Source organism: Sorex fumeus, unplaced genomic scaffold (assembly GCF_029834395.1).
Source record: "Sorex fumeus unplaced genomic scaffold, SorFum_2.1 ptg000022l, whole genome shotgun sequence".
Classification (NCBI taxonomy): Eukaryota; Metazoa; Chordata; class Mammalia; order Eulipotyphla; family Soricidae; genus Sorex; species Sorex fumeus.
In genome coordinates, this window is record NW_026606079.1 from 5737247 (window position 1) to 5763172 (window position 25926).

General features: G+C 44.9%; 1 non-coding gene and 2 gene segments (V, D, J or C); 1 reads left to right on the top strand and 2 right to left on the bottom strand.

Annotated features, from left to right (window-relative positions):
• Positions 1-1054: 1054 nt before the first annotated feature.
• On the bottom strand, positions 1055-1479 carry LOC130023265 (immunoglobulin heavy variable 1-3-like; the record flags this gene model as incomplete). The annotated part of the segment is given in 2 exon segments: positions 1055-1356; positions 1434-1479. Coding segments are annotated over 2 exon segments (348 nt in total), but the record flags the coding sequence as incomplete, so codon positions are not given.
• A 12491-nt stretch (positions 1480-13970) lies between these two features.
• TRNAT-UGU (transfer RNA threonine (anticodon UGU)) lies at positions 13971-14043 on the top strand. Its single transcript has one exon. It is a non-coding gene; the product is annotated as a tRNA-Thr (tRNA).
• A 7450-nt stretch (positions 14044-21493) lies between these two features.
• On the bottom strand, positions 21494-21946 carry LOC130023172 (immunoglobulin heavy variable 1-3-like). The segment is given in 2 exon segments: positions 21494-21822; positions 21901-21946. Coding segments are annotated over 2 exon segments (375 nt in total).
• Positions 21947-25926: the final 3980 nt, after the last annotated feature.

Consider the following 25926-nt stretch of genomic DNA (forward strand, 5'->3'; position numbering starts at 1 on the left):
CCTCAGAGACCTGGGCCCTACGCAAACAAGATGAGAACGCTATTCAGGTCTCCCAAAGAAGAATAGAAAGAGCTATGCTTGGAATATCACGTTTCACTCAAATGAGAGAACAAATCCGGAGTTCTGACATCTGTCGACGATCAAGGATCAGGGATGCTGTCTCATTTGCCAAGGTGTCGAAAATCAGATGGGCTGGTCACGTAATGAGATTTAAAGATGACCGCTGGACTAGAGCTGTTACTGATTGGATTCCACAGGATGTCAAGAGACCGCGTGGCCGCCCACCTACCAGATGGTCAGACTTCTTCGTCAAGATCATGAACGATCGGTTTGAGACCCTTCATGTTCCCGGAGCGAACAGATGCCATTGGGCTACACTAGCACGCGACAGGGACAAATGGAGACATTACTGGTGCCCGCTCGAGCAAATCGACGACTAACGGGAAGTTAAGTGATTAAGTGATTAAGTGAAGATACAGATTGTTTTTTCTTTTTAGGTCACACCCGGCGTTGCATGTTTCTTACTCCTGGCTCATGCACTGTGGAATCACTCCTGGCAGTGCTTTGGGGACCGTATGGGATGCTGGGAATCAAACCAGGTTTGGCCACATGCAAGGCAAATGCCCTACCCACTGTGCTATTGCTCCAGCCCCTTAGACACAGAATTTAAAATAAAATGTGTGACAATAGTAGTCTGCCATTTGTAGATCTACAGTTCATGAATTCGCAGTGACACCAGTCTATACTTTTATATGGTTCTTCATGTGCCATCGGGGGCTATCCACTGGAAAATTCTAGAAGAAAATACGAATGACACCAGGTATTCTAGCGAGAAGCCATCTTCCTCTGGGCTGTTGCTGAAGGACAGAGAGAGTTCCTGAGCCTTTCTCTCAGACGAAACTCGGCCCTGTGAGCCCCATTCTGTTTCTCAGACTCTGACGCTCTGAGGGGGAAGTCAGGAGTATCCGCGTCCCTGTCTTCTCCTCGCTCAGCACAGCTGCATCCCCCTCAGGTTTCTGACACGCTCAGTATGTGGTTGTCACACTGTGTCTCTCACACAGTAATACACGGACGTGTCCTCAGTGCTCAGCCTGCTCAGTTCCATGTAGGCTGTGTTCTTGGACTTGTCTGCAGTGAGTGTGAGTTTGCTCTGGAACTTTGGTGCGTAGATTGTAACACCATTGCTAGGGTCTATCCATCCCATCCACTCGAGCCTTTGTCCTGGGACCTGCCGCACCCAGTGCATCCAGTAGCTGGTGAAGGTGTATCCGGATGCCTTGCAGAAGATCTTCACTGATGTGCCAGGTTTTCCCACCTCAGCCCCTGACTGCACCAGCTGCACCTGGGAGTTCACACCTGTGGACACAGACAGGAGTGGGAGGACTCCACTTGACTGACCCCGTTCCCTCATTCCAAGGCATGGGGATGCTTACCTGCAGCCACTGCCACCAGGAAGAGAATTCTCCAGGTCCAGTCCATGGTCGGGGAACGTGCACTCAGGGGCTTCTGAAGGTGTGGGTGTGCCTGCTGTGTGAGGTTTTCAGGACTCAGACACATCTGTATTTAACTCAGTGTCCCTTGTGTAATTTGCATATTCATGAGGAAGTAGAACTCATAGCTGAAGGCCCGGTTCAACCTGAGAAGGGGCTGGTGGAAGCCACCAGGTCCATCCTCAAGGGGAGTGAAAAGGTCCACGGTCTGATCCTTGTTTGGGGAGATGAGATCCTGCCCTGTCCCAGGACTCTGTGCACACAGAGCTCTGCCTCCGGAAGGCCAAGCCCTTTTTAGAACCTTCCTCTCAGGGCCCCCCATGTCTGTATGGCCTGAACACATCTGGACACACCTGGGCTTTGAGGTTATTTCTGGAATCCTTTCTCTCTGTGTCCTTCTCTCCCCAAGGGATACTTACCAAGGGAAAACTCCCCAAGGTATACTACAATGAGACTACAGAACCATCTTTATGCCCCAGTGGTTTCCATTGGCGATATTAAGAAGTGTAGAAACACCACCTGTATACAAAATTTACTGCCTTATGATATGATAAATGTTCCTCCCAAAACATAAGTATGCACAATTTCTTCGGGTGACCTATACTTAATTTAATTTTGGTTATCTCAAGAAAGCAAATTTTAATTTTGGAGTTCTAAAATTTTATTATTATTTTTTAAATTAAATCACCATGAAATACACCATCAAAAAGCTGTTCATGATTAGACTTCAGTCAAACAGCATTCGTGTTTCTGAGGATAAGCCCCTCTCATCTCTGCACCCCTTAAGCCTGCAATTATGTGCTCTTGGGACTTGGCATTCCCTGCAGCTGGTCCCCACCCTGCACAGAGAGCCTCTGGGCTCTCAGCAGCATTAACCTCTTGGCATCTCTATCAGAGGATTGACTCCTGGGCCTTCACTTCAGAAGCTTGTTCACAAATGATATTCTTCTATGCATGTTGTTTGGGTTTTGAGCCATACCCAGAAGTTCTGAGGGCTTACTCCTTCCTCTTTGCTCAGAATCCCTCAAGTAGATGCATCCTAGTAAAATATTGGCAAATGAAATAGTTATGTTGTCATAGTTATGTTGCCAAGGCGTCAAAAATCAGATGGGCTGGTCACGTAATGAGATTTAGAGACGACCGCTGGACTAGAGCCATTACCGACTGGATTTCACGGGACGTCAAAAGACTGCGTGGCTGCCCACCTACCAGATGGTCAGACTTCTTCATCAAGATCATGAACGATAGGTTTGAGGCTCTTTATGTTCCTAGGACGAAAAGACGCCATTGGGCTACACTAGCACGTGACAGGGACAAATGGAGATGTTACTGGTGCCTGCTCAAACAAATCGATGATTAACCGGAAGTCAAGTGATCAAGTGATCAAATAATTATATACATATAAAAATTGAAGGAGACACTGAGTGTTCTTTGCTGAGATTATGTAAAAGTGATACACTGAATAATTCAGTAAAATAAAAATAATATAAACCATCAAACTAAAAGAGTATTTAAGTATGACATAAAGATTTTAAACACAACTTTTATATTGAATCTGCTGTTAATGAAGACCTCAAAAACGAGGCAAGAGTGTAACACAGCTGCCAACAAATTTATTCTATAGCTGTATTAGTGTAACAAATATAAAAAAAAAGAAATGACTAGGATAAGATTAATAAAGCTTTATAGCACATATGTTTTGAACTCTGATTTTTTCAGTGATATAGAATAGTATTATTTAAAGAAAATCACTTAGAGAAATGCTTAGAGAAATTACTTAGAGAAAAAGAGAGAGCCGTGTTCATCAGAGCACATGGGCTTCTCCAAATGGGGAAAATCATTGAGTTCTGATTTCTGGTCAGACATATTAGAAGTCTAGAAAACATCTTTCTACCCAGCATAAGTGAAAATCTGAACAAGTGAAACTCAGAGATTCACTTTCTGTTTTTTAGTGAATACCAGGAAAACAGAGATGGAGAGAGAAGTAAAATAATATTATCTAAAGAAATTTTCTTAGAGAAATTCAAGGTTTACGTTCGTGTGAGAGAGAGAAAGACAGAGACAGAGACAGTGAGACAGAGAAAGAAAGATGGCACAGGATTGACAGAAAAGTCAAAGACAGCCCGCCCACACACAAAATCTATTCATCTTCATGTAAGCCATCTGTCTCCCTTATTGATCCATAGTATCTCTCTCTCTCTTTCTCTCTCTCTTTCTCTCTCTCTCTCTTTTTCTGGTCTATAAATTGTAATACAGACACTGAAAGGTTATCATGTATATCCCTTTAGCTACTTTCAACACTCAGTTCTTGTCCAGAGTGATCATATCTAACTCTTTCTATCATACTGGTCCTTCTCTGTCCTTTTACCCACACACAACACTTGTAGCAATCTTCCATCCATTGACCAGTCCTTCTGGCCCCAGTGTTTTCTAGCCTCTTATTAATTTCATTAAAAAGTTTAAATCCCACATAAGAATGTAATTATTCTATCTCTGTTTCTATCCGTCTGACTCATTTCACTCTGCCTGTCCTTCCATTTATAAGCGAATTTCAAAACTTCAATTTTCCTGGTGACTACATAATATTCCATTGTGTAGATTAACTCTATTTCATTTTGTTTTCTGTTCTAAGACTCTCAGTTTGTTTTAGATTTGTTTATTGTGAATAAAATATTGTGATGCAGTAATTACTGGCAGGCAAATATATTTTCAAATTAGTTTTGGATACTTTGGGGTTAAAGACTATAGTGGAATTTCTGGGTCATACAGAAACTTAATTCTTAGTATATTGGGTAATATCCTAGTTTTTTCCAAAGAGGTCAATCACGTCGCTGTTCCCACCAGCAGAGAATGAGGATTGCCTTTCCTCCACATCTATGCTAACACAGAACGTTTTGGTTTTTTGTGATGTGTGCCCTTCTCCCTGGTATGAGCTAATATCTCATTATTGCTTTGATTTGCATGTTTCTGATAAGTGATGGGGAAAATTTTTTCATACATTTTTCTGCCTCCAAGTCTACTTTAAGATGTATCTGTTAAAAATCCTAACTTTAGATGGGGTTTATTTTTTTGTTATTAGGTTTTACAAGAACTTTATATATGTTTTATTATTATTACATCAAATGTAAGGTGGGCAGATATTTTTCCCCAGTTTTTTGGTTGTTTTTTTATTCTGGTCAGCATTTCATTGACATTTATTTATAGCAAAATAAAACAAATACACTAACAACAAAAAGCATGAAATGGGTAAAAACTTTGGTGCAACATTGATCCTAAAATAATTAGGCCATATGAGGGAAACTGGAAAAAGAGACAGAGACCATAAGTTTGAACTCAGCTGAGAGTAACTGCTTGGTGGCAACACAAAACTTTTGTCATGGGCTGACCACAATCACAAACACAAAGTCACCTTCAATGTTGGGTGCACAACCAGCCGAGTCGGTGAGTCCTCAGGTGGAATTGTGATCCATGTGGGTGAATCACTGCAGGTTCAGAGTTGGGACACTCCTCACGTGTCTTCATAGTACAGGACCTCACTCAGCCTCTGTGCACAGCAAGGTCCTAGGATGTGGTTCCTCCTTACACGAGCACAAGGTGAAAGAAAATCAACTCTGATCTCACTCCCCACTGCCTTCTCCAAGAGTCACCAGGGCTCAGCACTTCCCCTTCAGATTAAGATGAGCCTTGGGTACTTTATGTGTCTCCTGGAAACCCAAAAGCATTAACTAGTGGAGATGATCATAGTCGTGGTCACGGCAGCACCAAGTACAGTAGCCAAGATGCACACACAATACACAGCGGCAGCATTCAGTTCTGTCTGTGTCTCCTCATTCACCAGTGGAGTCCGTTCTTTCACTCTGTCAGTTCTGTTTGAAGGAGAGTGGTCATTGTTTCCTTCCTTTTCTCACTGAGATTCCTGAGTCTCCCTGTCAGTGTTTTCTTCAAGTCAGAGAGCACTGAGAGGATTGTTGCTCTCTGCACACCCACAGAGCATTGGATGTTCTGATGTTCTTACATGGATTCAGTCCACATTCATTAAACAATCATATTATGTTTTCATTGTTCCTGGTGGGAACTCCTGTGGGAGGTGAGAATGTAAGTGCCTGGTGGTCTGGGCATGGATTGGGTGAAGTTCCTCACTCTATCCAGCTCGGTCTGTGACTCTAGTGACTTCTGGAAGACACACAGACTGTGGTGTTTTCTCAGTGGGAATGGGAGGGCCAGAGGTAGGTTGGCAGGAATAACTGAGGGTTATGGTGCTGACGGGGCCTCACTGAGACCTGTGACATCCCCTGGGTAACAGGCTTTAAATAATATCATATAAGGTAAAAGGTAAAGGCCCTCCCGTTGATTGTCAATTTGCTCGAGCGGGCCCAGTAACGTCTCCATTGGAGACTTTGTTGTTACTGTGTCTGGCATATCGAATACTCTCGGTAGCTTGCCGGGCTCTCCGAGAAATAATATCATGTAACTATAGAAATTAACCTGGCAAGTTTCAGGAATATAAACTCTCAGTCCAATAGTGTCAAATTGAGAGCCCAGAATAAATCCTTAGATCTTTTACGGTGAAATCTTTGGGAAAAAAAAAATCCATCCTATGGAGTAAAGAAAGGAAAATCTTTTCAACAAATAGTGTTGCAAAAACAACACCACATATACAAACAACAATAGAAGATAGAATTGAATCCATATCTCACACCAGATGCAAAATTTAATGAAACTGGAGTTATGGTCCATAGCAGAATCCTTAAAATGCACAGAGAAAAATCTTGGCTGGTATCTTCATTACACTGATGTTAGAGGGCTCATCTATAATTTCATTCCATTGGAGGATACAAGAGAAACTAAAATAAATAAATGGAACTAAATCAATTAAAAGATTTTAACAGCCATGTAAATGACATTAAAATTAATGTACTCTACTGACTGGGAGTAACATGTATCCACCAAACATCAGAGCTAACCTAATACCTAAGTATTCATAGCACTCACCAAGCTCAACATCAGAAAAAAATCACCATTAAAATGGTGTGGGAAATAAACAGAGACTTTCCTAAAGTAACATTCCTATGGGCCGTAGGCATATGAAAGGGTGTTAATCAACATTTACTATAAGTGAAATGTTAATATAAAGGGTGAAATATTAATATAAAGGATAATGAAGCTCATCTTTCCTCCTCACTGAGAGTGGCTTATAGCAAATATACTGGAAACAACCAGTGTTGGAACATTGTCAAAGGGAATACTGTTTCCATGTTTGTGAGAATTTATCTATGGAAAACACTATGAAATTTGTCTAAAAAGTGAAAATAGTGATTCTATTTTTGGTACCCTCACACAAGCATAAAACATTAATTTCAGAAAATCTACGTAAACATATGTCCATTGCAACATTTAATATAGTGTCCAGGGATAGAAACAACCCTAATGCTTCATGACAGTTTCATGGATAAGAAGTTGCGGTGTATATACAGAGTGGGAGACTGTGCAGTTATAATAAACGACAAAATATCAGTGTTTTCTGCACCATGGATTGAACTAGAGAATATCAGATTAAATCCCAGGAAGAATTGTCAGGGGGAGAGAGAGTCCGAGTTGGGGTGAGTGTGAACGTGGTTTTAATCTGGGTCCCCCATGCAAGTTCAAACAATCTTATTCACCTGTGGTAGACAGAGAACAGAGCGTCAGGATGGACAGGATCCAATGATAATGCCCCCTGCATCCTAACCACACTCTGCGGTTCCCGAGAGGAGTCAGGTGGGGGCTCAGATAACTGGGAGGAAGAGGCCGAGCACAGGGACCACAGCAGAGTGTGGGAGTCTGTGGAGATTTGGTGCTGGGAGAAGTGCAGGAAGTTTGTGACCCACCAGCATCAATACTCAGACTATTGTCATCTTGTTTCCTAACTGACAATAAAAAAGATAATGGGATAAATCTCTCGTCTTTGAAAAGGAATGACCTTTATTGGAGGAAAAATCGACCTCACCTTACCTAGCAGGACACAAAAAACTCTAGTGGATTCTGAGACAAGAAGAGGAATAAACAATTTTGTACTAGAACAGGAAATAATCACTAAAATGGACATATTTGGATTATTAAATGTTTTATATATTTCAAGAAAAGAGAAAGAAAGCACCCTCTTTACAGGACCCTCTCGTCCTGCCCCTGGCCAAAGCCCTGGGGTCCCAGGAGAAGATCGCCTCCTGGTGGTCACACACACCTCTGCAGCTCCCCTGTCTCCTTCAGCTGGTTTGTGTCTTGGCTCATAGGGACTTGCCCTCACTGTGTCTCTTGTACAATAATACACTGCTGTGTCCTCAGTTACTGAGTTTCTCAGTTTCAGGCAAACTTGGTTCTTGGAGGTGTCCCTTGAAATGCTGACTTGGGACTGAAGATTTGGGTTATAATATGTGCTTCCATCACTCCATATACCACCAATCCAATCCAGCCCCTTTCCAGGGACCTGGCAGACCAAGTAGACAGCATAGCTTGTTAGAGAGTATCCAGAGACCGAGCAGGTGAGGGACAGCACTGTGAGGGCGTCACCAGGCTTGGTCCCGACTCCTGCAGTTGTAACTGGGACAGGATACCTGGGGACAGAGACCCACAGTGAGTCACGGGCTCAGAGGACCCATACCCACCTTGAAGCCTCTGTCCAGGGGATACTCACATCCAGGAGCTACCCCAGAAAGAGGAGGAACCAGAGCTGGTGCACTTTCCTGCCCTCGAGGTTCATGATCTCAGACAACTTGTCAAGGGGAGAGAGATTCCGAGTTCTGGTGTGAACATGGTTTTAATCCTGGGTCCCCATGCAAATCCCATGCAGATTTTCATGGGGGAGCCTAAGTAGAGAAAGAAGGAGACCTGGGGGAGGCTGGAGTGTGGGATCCCCCTGGGAGGAGATTCTGCCTGTGGCCCAGAGTACTCAGGCCTCTCCCTGGGGCCCTGTCAGAGCCGGGCCTCTTCCTCCAGCACAGGAAACGAGCTGAGGAGCTCTCAGGAAACAGGAATTGCTGAGGGGGAAACGGCAGCTGGGGAGGAGTGTCCCCATGTCTCAGGTCCTTGATGACCAAACTCACCTCCCCCCTCCCCCCAGGGCCTCTACCCTGAAGACAGTCCCCTGCCCCTCCATGCCCCTGTGAATTTGCATTTATTGTCCCTCTGTTATCTCAAAATTTGGGGGAGACAGTCATTGTCGTTTCTTCAGGCAGTTCAGACAGACCTAGGTCCAATCCTTGGTCTATAAAGTCTCAGTAGTTTATTCACTTACTCACCTTTGATGAAAAATTTTCACTTATAGCTGCTTCCCATTGGAACGTACAAGGTGCTTATCAGGAGGATTTGTGCATTCTCTCTGGTGATGAGTCTGTGTTGGGACAAGGAAGAGCTTCTTCCTAGATTACCTTCTTTGGGTGTTCTTGGCCAATCCAGGAGCTCCTGAACCTGCTCTTCCCTGAGTATAAATCCCCACCCAGAAACTCAGAACCCTGTTCTTGGAGGTAATCAAGGAGGAATTGTATCAGTTCTTGAAAGAGTTCTTGGTGTGTGTGTGTGTGTGTGTGTGTGTGTGTGTGTGTGTTGGAGGGAGGCTCAGGACACAAACTGTTAAAACAAAATATGCTTCTGGTTCTGAGATACATACATTTGACAAAGGTTCAAGTGTCATGAGCAGACAGGGTGTGGCCCTACCCACTCCACACCAATGAATGGAGTCCATTAAGTGTGCTGTGTCCAATAAGTTTACCCCTAATTCCACAGAGTGCCAGAGGACTGAGATAATTATTCATTACCAGAAAATACACTCTAAAATTTTTGGGGGTTGGTCTTATTTTTAGTTTTGTGGGTGGATTACCATGACTTGCAACATTGTTCATGATTAAATTACATGCCTATATGTTCCAAGAATAATCTCTTCACTCGTATCCACTTCCACACACCAATGTCTTCAGACACTCAAACCCTGCCTCAATGCCAGGAAGTTATTTTCCTTTTAGGCACTTTTGGGTTAAGTCTTGCCATCATACATAATCACACATTTTTTTTTAAATTAAACACAGTGAGAAAACCAGTTACAAAGTTGTTCATGATTGGGTTTCAATCATATCATGTTCCACAGCTGTTCTCCCCACCAGTGTCCCCAGTTTCCCTCCTCCCCAGCCCCCTGCCTGCTTCTCTAGTAGGTTCTTCTCTCTCTCTCTCTCTCTCTCTCTCTCTCTCTCTCTCTCTCTCTCTCTCTCTCTGTCTTTTATTTTGGGCGTTATGGTTTGCAATACAGATCTTATCAAATGCTTTCTCTGCATTCATTGATATGATCATATGCTTTTACTTTATAGTTTTTTCATGTGGTACATTATTTTTATTGAGTTGTGAATGTTGAATCATTGTTGCATTCCACGATGGATTGTACTTGGTCATGGTGTATGACCTCTGGTGAGTGCTTGGATTTGCTTTGCTAAAATTTTGTTGAGAATCATTACATCTGTGTTCATCAGGGATCTCAGTTTGTAATTTGTGTGTGTGTGTGTGTGTGTGTGTGTGTGTGTGTGTTTGCTATCTGCTTTTGATATTAGGATATTTGCCATATAGGATCTGTAAGGGAGTTTTTCTGTTTATTCAATTTCTTGGAAAACCTTGAAAAAAATTTGAAAGAATTCACCAGTGAATGCATCTGGGCCTGGATTTTTGTTTTGTGGAAAACTTATAATTACCATTTCAATTTCCTCAATAGTGACAAATCTGTTCATGCATTCCAAATCTTCTTGTTTCAGCCTTGTTAGGTTATCAAGAAAGTATCCATTTCTTCTAGGCACACTTGTTCTGTGGCATAAAGATTCTCAAAGTAATGTCTGATGTTCCTCTGAATTTCTGTGGTTTCTTTTGTGATGGCCCCTCTTTCGTTTCTGATTCAGTTTATTAGGCTTCTCTCTCTTTGTGAATCTTGCTAGTGATTTATTGATCTTGTTCATTTTTTCAAAGAACTAGTTTTTATGTTCATTGATGTTTTGGATTGTTTTGGGGATTCCAACTCATTAATTTTGCTCTACGTTTTATTGTTTTCATCCTTGTGCCTGGATTGGGGGTTTGGGCTTTTTTCTTGGTTATTTCCCAAGATCTAAAGTTGTGGGATTAAATTATTTATGTGGACCCTTTCCTCCTTCCTGATGTATGCTTGCAGAGCTATAAATTTTTCTTTTAACACTTTTACTGTGTCCCAAAAGTGTAGATAACTCGTATTCTCATTTTCATTTTTTTCCAGGAATCTGTAGACTTGCACTTTGATTTCCTCTCTATTCCACTGACTGTTTAGTAGTGAGCTGTTCAGTTTCCAGGTGGTTGACTTGATTCTCCATTTCTCTGTGCAATTTACTTTTATTTTATGGTCTAAAAGATTGTTGATGCAATTTCTATCCTCTTAATTTTGTGGAGATATGTTGTGTGTCCCAGCATGTGGTTTACCTGAAAAATGTCCCATGCACACTGGAAAAGAAATGTATATTTGGCTTTGGGGGGATGAAAAAGCCTACGTATATATACTAGTAGCTTCTCTTCCATTTCTTCCTTTAAAGCAAGTGTTTCCTTGCTGGTTTAGTATAGTTGATCAATCAAGGAGTGACAAAGTATCAATGAAGCCTCCAACTACTATTGTGTGGCTGCCAATGTCCTGCTTTAAGGGCATCAGCAATTGTCTTATATATTTTGCTAGTCGCCATTGCGTGCATATATGTTTAGGAGGGTAATTTCTTCTTGATGTACATATCACTTGATTATTAAGAAATGACCTTCACTGTCTCATAACTTTTCTAAGCCTGAAACCTATGCCGTCAGAAATATGGCCACCCCAGCCTTTTTAGATATGTTCTTTGCTTAAAGAATTATTTTCCAGCCTTTGACTCTGAGTCTGATTTTTGCTCTGACTATTTAAATGTATTTTGTTCAGGCAGTTGTATGTTAGATTCAATTATTCCATCTATGTTGCCACACTGTGCCTTGTAATAGGTGCATTTAGACTATTGATTTTGAGAAAGACTACAGTCTTGAGGTTTTGCCCTATCTTTCTTTAGAGGATTATTGTGTTTGCCTCCTCTTAGAGTAGCTTCTTCAGTTTTTCTTTCAATATTGGTTTTTATATTCAATATTTTTTAATCCATGCTTAAGATCATTCTCCACAAGTTCAGACGAGCCTCACGCATGAAGGAACTGGCAGAGGAACCCAGGCATGTGGGACTCGGGGCTGAGATCTCCAAGCCTGCTCGGATCAGGACTGTGTCTCCTCCACCCAGATTCCCCGTCTTCCAGTAGGTAGGCGTTACACTCACTAACTGCCCCTTGCGCCGTGTTATCTCATCAACAGCCAAGACCCAGAGACTATAAAACCCAGCTCCCAAAAGCGAACAACACAGAGTCTCCTGCCCCTGTGCCTGGCTGTCCTCTCCTGGGCCCCTTGGAGGGGGCGGGTTGAGTTTCCCTCCCCATCCCGGGCAGAGCCCCGGCAGTCAAAGACCTCCAGAACCAGCCACAGCCATGCCTAAGACCACTCTTCACACATTTGGATGAGCCTCACACATGAAGGAACTGGCAGAGGAACCCAAGCATGCAGGACCAGAGCCTGAGATCTCCAAGCCTGCTCAGATCGGAACTGGGCTTCCTCCACCCAGATCCCCCATGTTCCAGTAGGTAGGCGTTACACTCACTAACTGCCCCAGCACCGTGTTATTCCATCAGTGGCCAAGACCCAGAGACTATGAAACACAGCTTCCGGAAGCATGCGGCTGCATTCTTGGCCGCATGACCTCTTCTATTATCTAGTTCTTACTCTTGGAGAACCTGGCAGGCTATGTTACTGGTGCCTGCTTGAGGAAATGTTACTGGTGAAGGAGATGTTACTGGTACCTGCTTGAAGATATCGATGAAAAACAGGATAACAGTGAAACAGTGATACAGTGATTTTTTTTAATGAAAATCTTAAATATTAATGATATCCAGTTTGAAGATAAAGGTGTTTCTATATATAATATTTGCCTGGGATGACCCAAGAAATTCAAGCATTATCATTGAGTTAAATTTCATAAACATTTATGAAATGCTAAAACAAAGATACCTACTTTGGATGCAGAGATGAAAGGTTAATAAGATATAGTTCCTGTTTTTAAGTGCTCTGTGGAATAACTGGGATGTCTGAGACAGTGCTTTGAATAAGAAATACAGGGAAATTAAATATTTACCTGAGTCAACATTTTTACCTAATTTTAGTCATAGTCCTCTCTGGAGCCTCTTAGGTGTCTATCCAGGCTGAATTTAAGTAGGTCATGGGGCTTCTATGTGACTAATCATCCTTATTTTACTTATTCAAAAAAAGAAAGCACTAGTCCCTTGGGATCTTATGACACTCTTGGGAGAGACAGAATAAGTTAAATTGGCCTAGAGTTTTCAGAATTGAGATATAAAGCATTTCATATCCATGTAGGTTAAATTTTTTGTTTATTTTTGGAGCACACCTAGCTATGCTCAGGCCTTCCTTCCGATGGTGCTCATGTTCACTTCTGGCAGTGCTCCGGGGACCATATGGCGTGCTCAGGATTGAACCTGGTCAAGTGTGTGCCAGGCAAGCGCCTTACCTGCTGTCCTGTCTCTCTGGCCCTAGGCAGATATGTTTGCCAAGTGCTTTGTATGTTGGAAGAAAGGGAAGTGCTAACTCCACAGCGGGGAGTTTAGAATAGGGGTAGGTGCAGAATGTGAGCTCTGATAACAGATTTTAATAAGGTTTGAAGTAAATCTTTAGAGCCTTAACATCTTCGTGCTTAAGTTTCATCATGTATAAAACAATAATAATTCCACCAGCCGTGCCATTCTAGGTCACGCTGAAATGAAGTATGTCAGGATACTTATGTTTGGGACAATGCATGGCATTCACTCATAGTGTGTGGCTTATTATCAGATGTTGCTATGATTAATGATGGTGGCACCACGAGGAACTGCTTTTCTCTGTGTTTGCTTTATCCCTAAAATTCTCTCTTTCATTTTCCCTATTTAGCTACCCTTTTGGTACTCTCTATTCTGTTAAATTAAGTTTTATTTGGAAATATGTTAAAACATTAAGTAACATAAAATAACTCTTCGTAAGAAAAGCACAAAATTAAATTTTCAAAGGTGCTGCCATTTATTTGTTGCTTATAAGGCAGGAACTAATCAATTCTGTTTTATTGGTTTTCATCAAATTGTGCATGCATACATGTCACTGTCACTGTCCTCCCAGTGTTCATCGATGTGCTCGAGCGGACCCAGTAACGTCTCCATTGGAGACTTTGTTGTTACTGTGTTTGGCATACCGAATACATCATGGGTAGCTTGCCAGGCTCTGCCGTGCCGGCGAGATACTCTCGGTAGCTTGCCGGGCTCTCCGAGAGGGGTGGAGGAATCGAACTCGGGTCGGCCATGTTGGCTGTGTGCAAGGCAAATGCCCTACCACTGTGCTATTGCTGAGGCCCTATAGCTCAGGGGTTAGAGCACTGGTCTTGTAAACCAGGGGTCGCGAGTTCAAATCTCACTGGGGCCTAAGGCAGACATATATGTAAAAATGAGACCAGTTGTAGTTACTGGTGTCGAAAATCAGATGGGCTGGCCACGTAATGAGATTTAAAGACGACTGTTGGACTAGAGCTGTTACTGATTGGATTCCACGGGACGTCAAAAGACCGCGTGGCCGCCCACCTACCAGATGGTCAGACTTCTTTGTCAAGGTCATGAACGATCGGTTTGAGGCCCTCCATGTTCCCGGAGCGAAGAGATGCCATTGGGCTACACTAGCACGTGACAGGGACAAATGGAGACGTTACTGGCGCCCGCTCGAGCAAATCGACGACTAACGGGAAGTTAAGTGATTAAGTGATATGTAAAAATAAAGAATATTTTTGAGATACAGCGATAGCACAGTGGTAGGACGTTTGCCTTGCATGCAGCTGACCCGGGTTCGAGTCCTCCGCCCCTCTCAGAGAGCCTGGTCAGATACCAACAGTATCCCGCCCACACGACAGAGCCTGGCAAGCTCCCCGTGGCGTATTCGATATGCCAAACACAGTAACAACAAGTCTCACAATGGAGACATTACTGGTGCCTGCTCAAGAAAATCGATGAACAATGGGAGGACAGTGTTACAGTGCTACAGTGCTATTGTGTTTGCATCTATGAAGTTTCCAAGCTATATGCATGAATTCATGTATTTTTTTTAAAAATGTGAATGAGAGTCTACTGGGTAAAGTATTCTTGGTGTTTGATTATTTAACTGTATCCTACCATAGTCCTAGAACCCAGGGGACTCATTTGGTAGGTCTGCTGCAAATCGCAGGACCCTGGGTTTATACCCACACTCAGCTGTTACCCCTCAGAACAGGGAGCCAGATGGGGATCGGCGGGATGAGTCTCCACACAAGGCCCAGGACACGCTGTGGCCGCACAGCAATCAAGAGGCTTCAGCACTCCAACACTGTTCACTGCACACCACACCCTTCTTTTTGTCTGAAGTGTGAGTGCACATTCTGCTGTGCCCATACATCTGGTGAGAGGCCAGTAGTCTGAGGATGATAGAAAGCAGGGCAGGGAGAGAGAAGGAGAGAAAAGGGAGGGAGAGAGAGAGGGAAGAAGAGGGAGGGAGAGAGGGAGATAGAGTCAGAGAGAGAGGGAGAGAGAGGCAGAGAGAGGGAGGGAGAGAGAAGAAGAGAGAGGGAGAGGGATGGAGAGAGAGGGAGAGAGGGAGAGGGATGGAGAGAGGGGGAGAGAGGGAGAGAGAGGGAAGGAGAGGGAGAAAGAGGGAGAGAGAGGGAGAGAGAGAGGGAGAGAGGGAGGGAGAGGGAGAAAGAGAGAGGGAGAAAGAGTGAAAGAGAGGGAGAGAGAAGAAGAGAGGGAGAGAGGTGAAAGAGAGGGAGAGAGAGGAAGAGAGGGAGAGAGAGTGAGAGAGAGGGAGGGAGAGAGGGGGAGAGATGGAGAGAGAGAGAGATGTAGGGGGAGAGTGTTGCCTACTGACCAAGTAAAAGAATGCTTGATTTTTCATTCCCCCTTTGTCCTGCTCAAAGCTGGGCAACTTCACAGTACAGGAGGTTTCAGTTTGGGGAAAATGCACCCTCGTAAATGATTTGTAAATGATGTATGAGGAACAGCACAATCTTTGCAGATATGTCAAAGCTATATCAAAGCAGGTCGTTCTGACCAATAGCATTATGTCGAAAGGGTCACCAGGTGGCTGACCAACGGTGCATGGCTCTGCTCATTGTCCCATCCACTTTCCCACGTCCCATCCCCTTTCCTTTCTTTTGGGTGGGCTGTGGAAACATACTTAAGTCTGTACCTATGCTCTGAATAAACGCACCCATTCATGCCATCTCCTGAATGACGGAACCCTGTGTGACTCGAGTGCTGATTTCACCCTGGCGGTCCTCCCCTGGCTCGGCCCCGCAGCGCCGGATGCGGCAGGAGAGAGTAGAAGGGGGGAGCAGCCGGTACCTGATGCAGGAGCCCTGGAAGGTTCTGGAATCACTGATCCCCGCCGCTGGGCCTGTGGAGCTGATTCTGGTTCAGGGGGCAAAGGTCCCGCAGCCCTGCCCTGCCCCTTCCATTCCTACTGACTGATCTGGGCCTGGTGCCCTCAGACAGCCTGAGTCGGGCATGGCCGCTGGATGGGTCAGCCAGAACCGGTGTCCGCTGAGGCCTGTCCCGGGGCTCCCTGTATCCACGCAGGGCCGCGGGGCTGCGTGGGCAGCGCTGCCCGTGGCCTCCTCCTGACCGGTCAAACCGGACTTGGACCCGTGTCTGTATCAGGCTGAGATGTGTCCAGTCAGGGGGATGCTGCCCGGTCACTGCTCTACTGACTGCGTCCCCGTCATCAGGGGGGTCTATCCTGTCCCCAAACCGGGTCTGGGCTGAGTCCACACAGGCACAGAGACGCCGGCGGAGCGGACTAGGATGCCTCAGAGACCCTCTCAGACGACCAGAGTCCCCTCAGCCCACTGGGCACTTGCTGAGCCTGGGGGTGTTCCCCTGTGCGGGGACACAGGGCCTGGGCATCCCCTGAGAGCCTGGTCCCCTCAGCCAGGACAGGAGACCTTCACCGAGGGCCATTCTCTTGGGAGACAATTATATAGGCCCGTCCAGGTGAGGGTTCGTGTAGGAGGTTTGTGGGGAGGGTCTCTGGGGTAGGTAGGGGGGATGTACTGTTGTAACCTGTTCTCAGGGAACACATTTGTCTGTACTAACTCAATGTACTTTGGTTGATGCTGATATTCATGAGGAGGAATCAGAGCTGAAGACCTGTCCCAATCTGAGGGAGATCAGGTAGGTGATGCAGGGTCCAGTGCTCACCAAGTGAGGAGTGTCCAAGTTCATGACGGTGCTTATTTGTGAGGTCACTCTGCCCTGTCCCTGAATTCTAGGCAGACAGAGCTCCTCCCCTGAGGGACAGTCCCACCAGGCCACTCCCCTCAGGTGACCAACCTCTGAGAAGCACAGAAACCATGAGTCCTGACCTAGGGTTTATATCAGAGTTTGGATACCTCCGTGCCCCGGGTTTGAGAGTTAGACTTCCTCGCATTAGTAATCATTCCTATTAATAAATTAATCGTATCACCAAGCTCTGTAAGCTTGTAGAGCCCCAAGCAGTACTTGAAATTGTCTTTGAATTATTATCATTATCTTGTTTGTAGTTCGTAATTCTCCCAGTAATATCAGGCATTTATGAACAGTTCCTCCTGCCATGCACAAGGTCCTTCCCTGGGATAATTTCTTTTGTTTTAATTGAATCAGGGAAAACCAGGACATGAGGTAACACCCACTCACCCCGCTGTGCCTGCTCCTGGGTTGCAGCTTTTATGGGGACCTGAGCGCCCCCTGCTGCTCAGTCTCCTTCCGTTATTTCAGTGACCAATTGCCTTGGAGCATCTGAATTTATGGTGGCTCCTGAAGGGTTGCCACCAGGTCACTGTCTCCACCTCATTCCTCTATGGGCCCCACAGCGCACCTCTGCTCTGAGCACCTGGAAATCATATCCCTCGCTGCTCCTGGGGCTGAACCTGTTTGTAGTTCTGAGTTGGAGCGACCCCTCCTGGGGACTCTCTGGAACCTGTAGGGCTGCATACTCTCCCCACACTGCCTTCATCTGCCTCCAGTGTGCCCTATCAGGGGAACAGGGTCCCACTGTCCATCAACTGTCCATCAGAGAGCCTAACTCGTCCAAGCCCTGAAACACACTCACCATGACCTGGGAGAATAATCCGGATGCGAATATGATGCACTGCCAGGACCAAGTCCAAGTCAGGCCCGGGCACAGTCTGTCTAAGGCTTGTGCAAGTCAGGCTCCCGGGAAACCGTTTCTTCCCAGTCTTCACTCATGGCCCAGATAAGGACTGTCCCAGAAGAAACTGTGCATCTAACACAGAATTTGCATATCCACAAGAAAGATATCAGAAATCCATGAATAGTGGGTAAAAAGTAAAACCAAATAATTGATCTATGAAAGAATTTCATGTGTTTTTTGATGTTTCTACTGGAACAGTACAATTTTCTCAGTCATCTCCCATATGATTTTGAACCTGTAAAAATCCTGAATGTAGGTATCAAGCAGATATATTAGCTGATTACACACAAAACTATCATAATCTCTGATAATTAAGTTTCTTTGATGTATTATGTATTGGAGGGGAGCGGATTGAGCTTTCCTCCCCACCCCGACCAGGGCTCCGGCAGCCAAAGACCTCCAGGACCAGCCACCACCATGCTGAGACCACTCTCCGCACACATGAAGGTACTGACTGACGGACAAAGTCATGCGGGTTCTGGGGCCGAGATCTCCAAGCCTACTCCAATTTGGGCCGAGCATCCTCCACCCAGATCCTCCAAATTCCAGTAGGCGGGGGTCACACCCACCAACTGGCCCCCTGGCGCCGTGTAATCCCATCAATGGCCAAGACTCAGAGACTATAAAAATCAGCTCCTGGAACCCGGGACATCCCGGAACTCCCGGACATCTTATTATGACACCTTATTATCTCATTCCTACTTTGGACAAACTGGCAGGCTACCGAATGTAGCCTTCCCACACGGCAGAGTCTGGCAAACTCCCCGTGGCTTACCCAATATGCCAAATACCAGTAACAATGATGGGTCTCATTCTCCTAAAGAGCCTTGAATATAATCTCAGGGCTAGGATGAAGGAGACGTTACTGGGGCCTGCTCGAGGCAATAGACGAATAACAGGATGATTTGTGATTGTGATTGTGATTATGCAGATGAGAATTGTACTTTGATCCATGAATTTGATTACCATTATCAACATTGTCATTTGGGTAATTAAGGTGGGATAGTACATTGTTAGCAACATGAAACCTGTATACTAAGGCAATAATAATCCTTAGATATTTTCCCAATTTTGCAAAGAACTCTCCTAGTTGATGGCATCAGTATGAGAAAGATTCCCTTCATGGTATTCAGCCCTTGGCATTCCTCTCTGCGAACAGCTGGGGGTCCTGTCTCTCTCTTGGCCTTACTGAGGTGGGTTTCCACTATGTCATTATGAAAATTCCCACCCAGCATTGTGTTATTAACATAGTGTCTTCCAGGGAAATGTATTTCATGATTAGGAATAAGTAAGAACTTTAAGATGACTAGGACAGTGGTTGTTGCCTTGAGAACTTGGGAAATTCCAAGTGACATCTCAGATTGGCTCCACGTACAGAGAAAGAAATGAGGGTAGACTGAGATACTGCACCATAGTAAACAGCAGCTTAATATCCAGGGACCCACATAGGTGTCTCTTTGGGGGCACAGACAGGAAAAGTGCATCAGAAACCACCACAGAAGCTTCATTTCTGGACTTGACACCCTGTGAAAGTTCCTCTGCTTGTCATAGATTTGTGTTGGCACACATGTTCTCGAAGCTGACCCTCAGGTGGGGCCTTTGTTTTCTTGATCTTCCTTGGCCTCTGTTGGACCAGTTTTGTGCCCGTATTTGGAATAAAATTCCAACAAGGTTGTCTAAGCATCAGTAGAGCTGTGGGTGGGCAATGTTCCCCTTGGGGAGGGAACAAATGGTGTCATTGTGGGTGCTCGAAGCTCAGTGTCTGATTCATAAATTGCTAATTCACCATACTAATGTAATTTGAGGATATTTTAAAGGGAAATATTGAGATGTTGGGACAACAAAATAAGTAAAACTAATAATACATCTTCTGTTTCCCCCAGATGTCCAGGAAGACTGTGGGCAAACACACATGTGGCAGCCCATCCCGTGGCCTCTATCATATCTGCATGGAGTCTCCATGGACTAATGGGATATGTGCTTATTTCTCCGATTACCGATTCTCTTTTGTTGTTGTTGTTGTTGTTTGTTTTTGCTTTTTGGGTCACACCTCGCTATACACTCCTGCCTCATACACTCAGGAATTACTCCTGGTGGTGATTGGGGGACCATATGGGATATTGGGACTCGAACCCGGGTCAGCTGCATTTAAGGCAAATGCTCTACCCTCTGTGCTATCGCTCCACCCCCTGATTCTCTAGTTTTTATTTCTGGGTTTTGTCAAAAACTTTTCTCTAGCTTCTTAAAACCAGGCTCATTTTTAATGTTAAGTGTCCATGCATTTCTCCCTCGGTGTCTGTCCTCCCTGCCAAGTGGAATTGTTTGGTTATTCATACTGCATCTCAAAATACTTCCAAATCTGGCTCAATAAATGACATTTATTTCCTAGGAATTTTACAGCAGGTGAATTAAAGTGCCACCTCCCCTCAGCTGGAAGCGCTGAGTACTGGCATTGTCAACAGAGTGCCCTGCACCTTGCTCAGGATCCTCTGCTGCTGTCCCTCGGGGATCAGTCCCTCTGCACACATCCCCCTGGTGTCTCTGCCCTCCCCGAGTGAAGCTTCTCCTCAGCACAGACATGACGCTCCCAAGGTCAGAGGTCACAGGGATAGAGGGAGAGGCACGCAGGTTTCGCGCGACTGCATCATGGTCACAGAGGAAAGTCACAGCGAGGTTGGGAAAGGACACAGACAAGCTCTCATTACACAAAACCATGTGGTCCTTGACTTCTGACCATGGCCACTATCCAAGTGTCATATTCACCACTCCCAGTGTCCAGTGGCTAAATTCCAGCTCAGGGATACAGAGATGCAAATAGCGCACGGGACCTCACCCACAGCCTCTCAGTAAGGGCTTCTCAACACTTTGATTCCATCTTAGAGAAAAGGATTTTCGGCTGGCCCATAGCAGGTGAATATGTGCATATTTAGATCTCGGATTATTTCTATTTTACAAATTAGTCCCAGGAATGCCCCTGTCTTTTCAGGCATAAACCATAGAAAGGTGATCAGGAAATGAGGGGTATACAGTAACAGACGCTGATGCCCCTGCGTCACTCCTCTACACTGCTAGTGTCCTGTTTCCCATGTCCCACCGAGTGCCACGTGTGTGATGCTGAGATGTGGAAGTGAAGTTCAGCACCGAATTCTATTTACGATTTCTAAAGAACAACTTTCTTTATCCCTAAAATGTAGACTGATCAAAGATTTTCCTGGAGCTGGAGCTATGGTTCCAAATCTGCAATGGTCCTAGCACACACTGACATCTGTTAGCTCCTGTGACAAGTGTGAAACACAAGGAGCTCAGCCACACATGAAATAGGAGTGGAGTGAAGGACTGTTCTTGAGGAAACAGTTCAAGAACCTGCCAATCCCCCAGCACATACTTAAAAGTGATTCTTCCACTAGCGTCGGGGAAGGACCAGTGTACAATCCAACAAGAATATAGGAGTAACTGCAGGTGTTCTAGAGAGAAGCCATCTTCCTCTTGGCAGTTGCTGAAGAACAGAGAGAGATCCTGAGCCTTTCCCTCAGATGAAACCTGGCCCTATGAGCCCCATTATGTTTCTCAGACCCTGACTCTCTGGGGAGGAAGTTAGGAGGATCAGCGTCCCTGTCATCTCCTCACTCAGCACAGCTGCCTCCCCCACAGTTTTCTGACATGTTCAGGATGTGTTTGTAACACTGTGTCTCGCACAGTAATACACGGCCGTGTCTTCAGTGCTCAGCCTGCTCAGTTCCATGTAGGTTGTGTCCTTGGATGTGTCTATAGTGAGTTTGAGTCTGCCCTGGAACTTCGGTGCATAGCTTGTACCACCATTGTCAGTTCTTATCCATCCCATCCACTCAAGACCTTGTTCAGGGACCTGTCGCACCCAGTACATTCCGTAGCTGGTGAAGGTGTATCCAGACGCCTTGCAGGAAATCTTCACTGATGTCCCAGGTTTTCCAACCTCAGCCCCCGACTGCACCAGCTGCACCTGGGAGTTCACACCTGTGGACAGCAGAGAGGAGTGGTTGGACTCCACTTGACTGACCCCATACTCTCAGCCCAAGGCATGAGGACGCTTACCTGCAGCCACTGCCACCAGAAAGAGAATTCTCCAGGTCCAGTCCATGGTGAGGACCGTGCATTCAGGGGCTTCTGAAGGTGTGGGTGTGTCTGCTGTGTGATGTTGTCAGGACACAGACACATCTGTATTTAACTTAGTGTCCCTCGTGTAATTTGCATATTCATGGTAAAGGTAAAGGTAAAGGCCCTCCCGTTCATCGTCGATTTGCTCGAGCGGGCCCAGTAACGTCTCCATTGGAGACTTTGTTGTTACTGTGTCTGGCATATCGAATACTCTCGGAAGCTTACCGGGCTCTCCGAGAGGGGCGGAGGAATCGAACTCGGGTCGGCCATGTTGGCCGCTTGTAAGGCGAACGCCCTACCCGCTGTTACTTACTCGAGCATATTCATGAGGATGGAGAATTCATAGATGAAGACCTGGTCCAACCTTAAAAGGGGCTGTTGGAAGTTACCGGGTCCATTCTCAAGGGAAGTGGAGAGGTCCACGTTCTGATCCTTGCTTGAGGAGATGAGACTCTGCCCTGTCCCAAGACTCTGTGCACACAGACCTCCCCCTCCGGAGGGCGAAGACCTTTCAGGACTTTCCTTCAGGGTCCCCCACATCTGTATGGCCTGGACCCATCTGGACACACCTGGGCTTTGAAATTATTTCTGGGATCCTGTAACTCTCCAAGGGATGCCACAATGAGACTACAAAATCATCCTAATGCCCCCGTGGTTTCAATTGGAGATATTAAGAAGTCCAAAAACACCCCCTCCAGGGGCTGGAGAGATAGCACAGCGGGTAGGGCGTTTGCCTTGCACGCGCCCGACACAGGTTCGATTCCCAGCATCCCATATGGTCCCCTGACCACCGCCAGGAGTAACTTCTGAGTGCAGAGCCAGGAGTAACAACTGTGCATCGCCGGGTGTGACCCAAAAAGAAAAAAAAAAACCCTGCATACAGTTTTTACTGCCTTGTCAATATGATAATTGTTCTTCCAAAATGATACGTGGGCACAATTTAATCTTCTCTGTCGTACATGTATTTTAATTTTCGTTTTCTTGAGAAAAAAATTTAGTTTTAGTGAAGAAGGAAATTCATACTGAGGAGATTTCTGCCTCTCTGCACCTATTTCCCCCATCTCTGCACCCTTTTTAGCCTGCAACTCAGTGCTCTTGGGACTTGGCGCCTCCTGCAGCCCAGTCCCCACCCTGCAGGGAGAGCCTCTGGGCTCTCGGGGCTTCAACCTCTTGACATCTCTAATAAGGCAGGGTTGAATCTTGGGACTTCTCTTCAGAAGCCTTGTTCAGGAGTCATATTATTTTATGGGCTTTTTGATTTGGTTCTGAGCCACACCAAGCAATTCTGAGGTCTTGTTCCTGGCTCTGTTTTCAAGAATTGCTCAGGTAGATGCATCCCAGGAAAATATTGACAAATCAAGTAGTTGTATATATAAAAGTTAAAAGGTGACTCTGAACATTTTTAGCTGAGAGTATCTGGAAGTAATAAAATAAATAATTAATTCACTGAAATAAAAATAGTAAAAACCGTCAAACTAAAAGAGGATTTAAGTCTTTAAGTAAAGACTTTAATAGCGTTGTCCTCCCGTTGTTCATCGATTTTCTCCAGGTGGCCCAGTAACGTCTCCATTGTAAGACTTGTTGTTACTGTGTTTGGCATATCAAATATGTCACTGGGAGCTTTCCAGGCTTTTCTGTGTGGGTAGAATACTCTCGGTAGCTTGCCAGGCCCTCCAAGAGGGGCAGAGGAAATGAGCCCAGGTCGGCCGCGTGCAAGGCCAAAACCCTAGCTGCTATGCTATCGCTCTGGCCCAAAGAATTTAATAGAAACAAAAATATATTAAATTTGTTACATTAATAGTTTTTCAAAAATCAGATGTGAGTCTACCACAGCTGCTAACAAGTTTATTCTATAACTGTATTAGTAGGGCAACTATAAGTAAAAAAAAAGTAATGAATTTGATCAAATTAATGAAGTTTTATGGAACATATGGATTGAACTCTAACTTTTTCAGTGATGCAGAATAGCATTATTTAAAGAAATTTTCTTAGAGAAATGCAAATTCTCTTAGAGAAATATTGATCTGTGTTCAAGAGAGCACATGGGCTTCTCCAAATGGGAAAAATCCTTGAGTTCTAATTTCTGGTCAGACATGTTAGAAGTCTGGAAAACATCTTTCCACCCAGCAGGAGGGAAAACCTGACCAAGTGTAACTCATAGACTCACAACTTTCAGTTTCTCTGTGAATAGTAAGAAAGGGGAGATGGACAGAGCAGTAAATTAGGATTATCTAAAGAAATTTACTTAGAAATATGCAAGGAGAGAGAGAGTGGAGGGGAGGCACAGGATTATGACAGGAAGGACAAAGACAGCCCAACTACAGAATCTGGTCATCATCACGTGAAACATCCTTCTCCTTTATTGATCCCTAGAAGCCTGTATGGGTTCTGTGTCTCTCTCTGTCTCTCTGTCTGTCTCCCTCTCAGGTGTATTGATTTCAATACAGACACTGAAATGTTATTGTGTATATCCCTTTTCCACCTGTCTACATTTAGTTCTTATCCAGTGATCAGATCTAACTATTCCTGTCAAATTGATCCTTCTCTGTCCTCCACAAACCACACACTTGCAGCAAGCTTTCAACCATTGATCTGTCCCACTGTCCCCTGTTACCTGACACTGAATATTAATCTCATACCAATGTTTATATCCCACAGAAGAGTGCATTTATTCTATATCTGTCCCTTTCCTTCTGACTCATTTCACTCAGCCTGATACTCTCTATTTCCCTCCTTTTTTGGGGTCACCCCTGGAAATGCACAGGGGTTACCCCTGCCTCATGCACTCAGGAATTACACCTGGTGGTGCTCAGGAGACCATTATGGGATGCTGGGAATCGAACCCGGGTTGGCTGCGTGCAAGGCAAACGTCCTACCTGCTGTGCTATTGCTCCAGTCCTCCACTTCCCTCCTTTTATAAGCAAATTTCATGATTTCATTTTTTCTGGTGACTGTATAGCATTTCATTGTGTAGATGTATTGTATTTCATCCAGTCATCTGTTCTCAGATACTTGGGTTGTTTCAGAATAAGCTATTTTAAATATAATCTTGTGATGCAATAAACATAGACATGTCCATTTAGACAATTTGGAAATATATTTCCAATTAGTGTTTTGGGTTCTTTGGGTCAATGACAAGAGTGGAATTTCTGGGTCGCATAGAAGCTAAATTTTTAGCATACTGTGCAGTATCCAAATTTTTCCAAAGAGTTTGATCCCGTTGAAATTTTTACCAGCAGAGAATGAGGATTGGATTTCCCCCACATCTATGCCAACACAGAATGTTTTGGTTCTTTGTGATGTGTGCCTTTCTCTCTGGTGTGAGGTGAAATCTCAATAGTGTTTTAATTTTCATTTTTCTGATAAGTGATATAGACAATTTGTTCATACCATCCTCTGCCTCAAATTCTAATTTAAGGACATATCCATTTAAAACCTCATTTTTAGATAGGGTTTATTTTTCTCTTAGATTTTTCAAGTCCTTTATATAAGTTTTATTAATCCTACATAAGATAAGTCTCTGGGTCTTGCACAGGGACTATAAAACCCAGCTCCAGGAAGAGAACAGCGCAGAGTCTCCTGCCCCTGCGCCTGGCTGTCCTCGGTGGAGACCCTTGGAGGAGGGCGGGTTGGGTCTCCCTCTCCTCCACGAGCAGAGCTCCGGCAGCCAAAGACCTCCAGAACCAGCACAACCATGCTGAGACCACTCTCCACAACATGAAGGTACCGGCAGAGGAACAAAGGCATGCACGTCCCGGGGCTGAGATCTCCAAGCCTGTTCGGATCGGGGCTGAGCACCCTCCACCAGATTCTCCATCCTCCAGTAGGCAGTGGTCATACCCACCAGCTAGCCCCCTGGCGCCATGTAATCCCATCAATGGCCAAGACCCGGAGACTATAAAACCCAGCTCCCAGAAGCATGTGCCCGCGACATCTTATTATCTCATTCTTGCTTTGGACAAC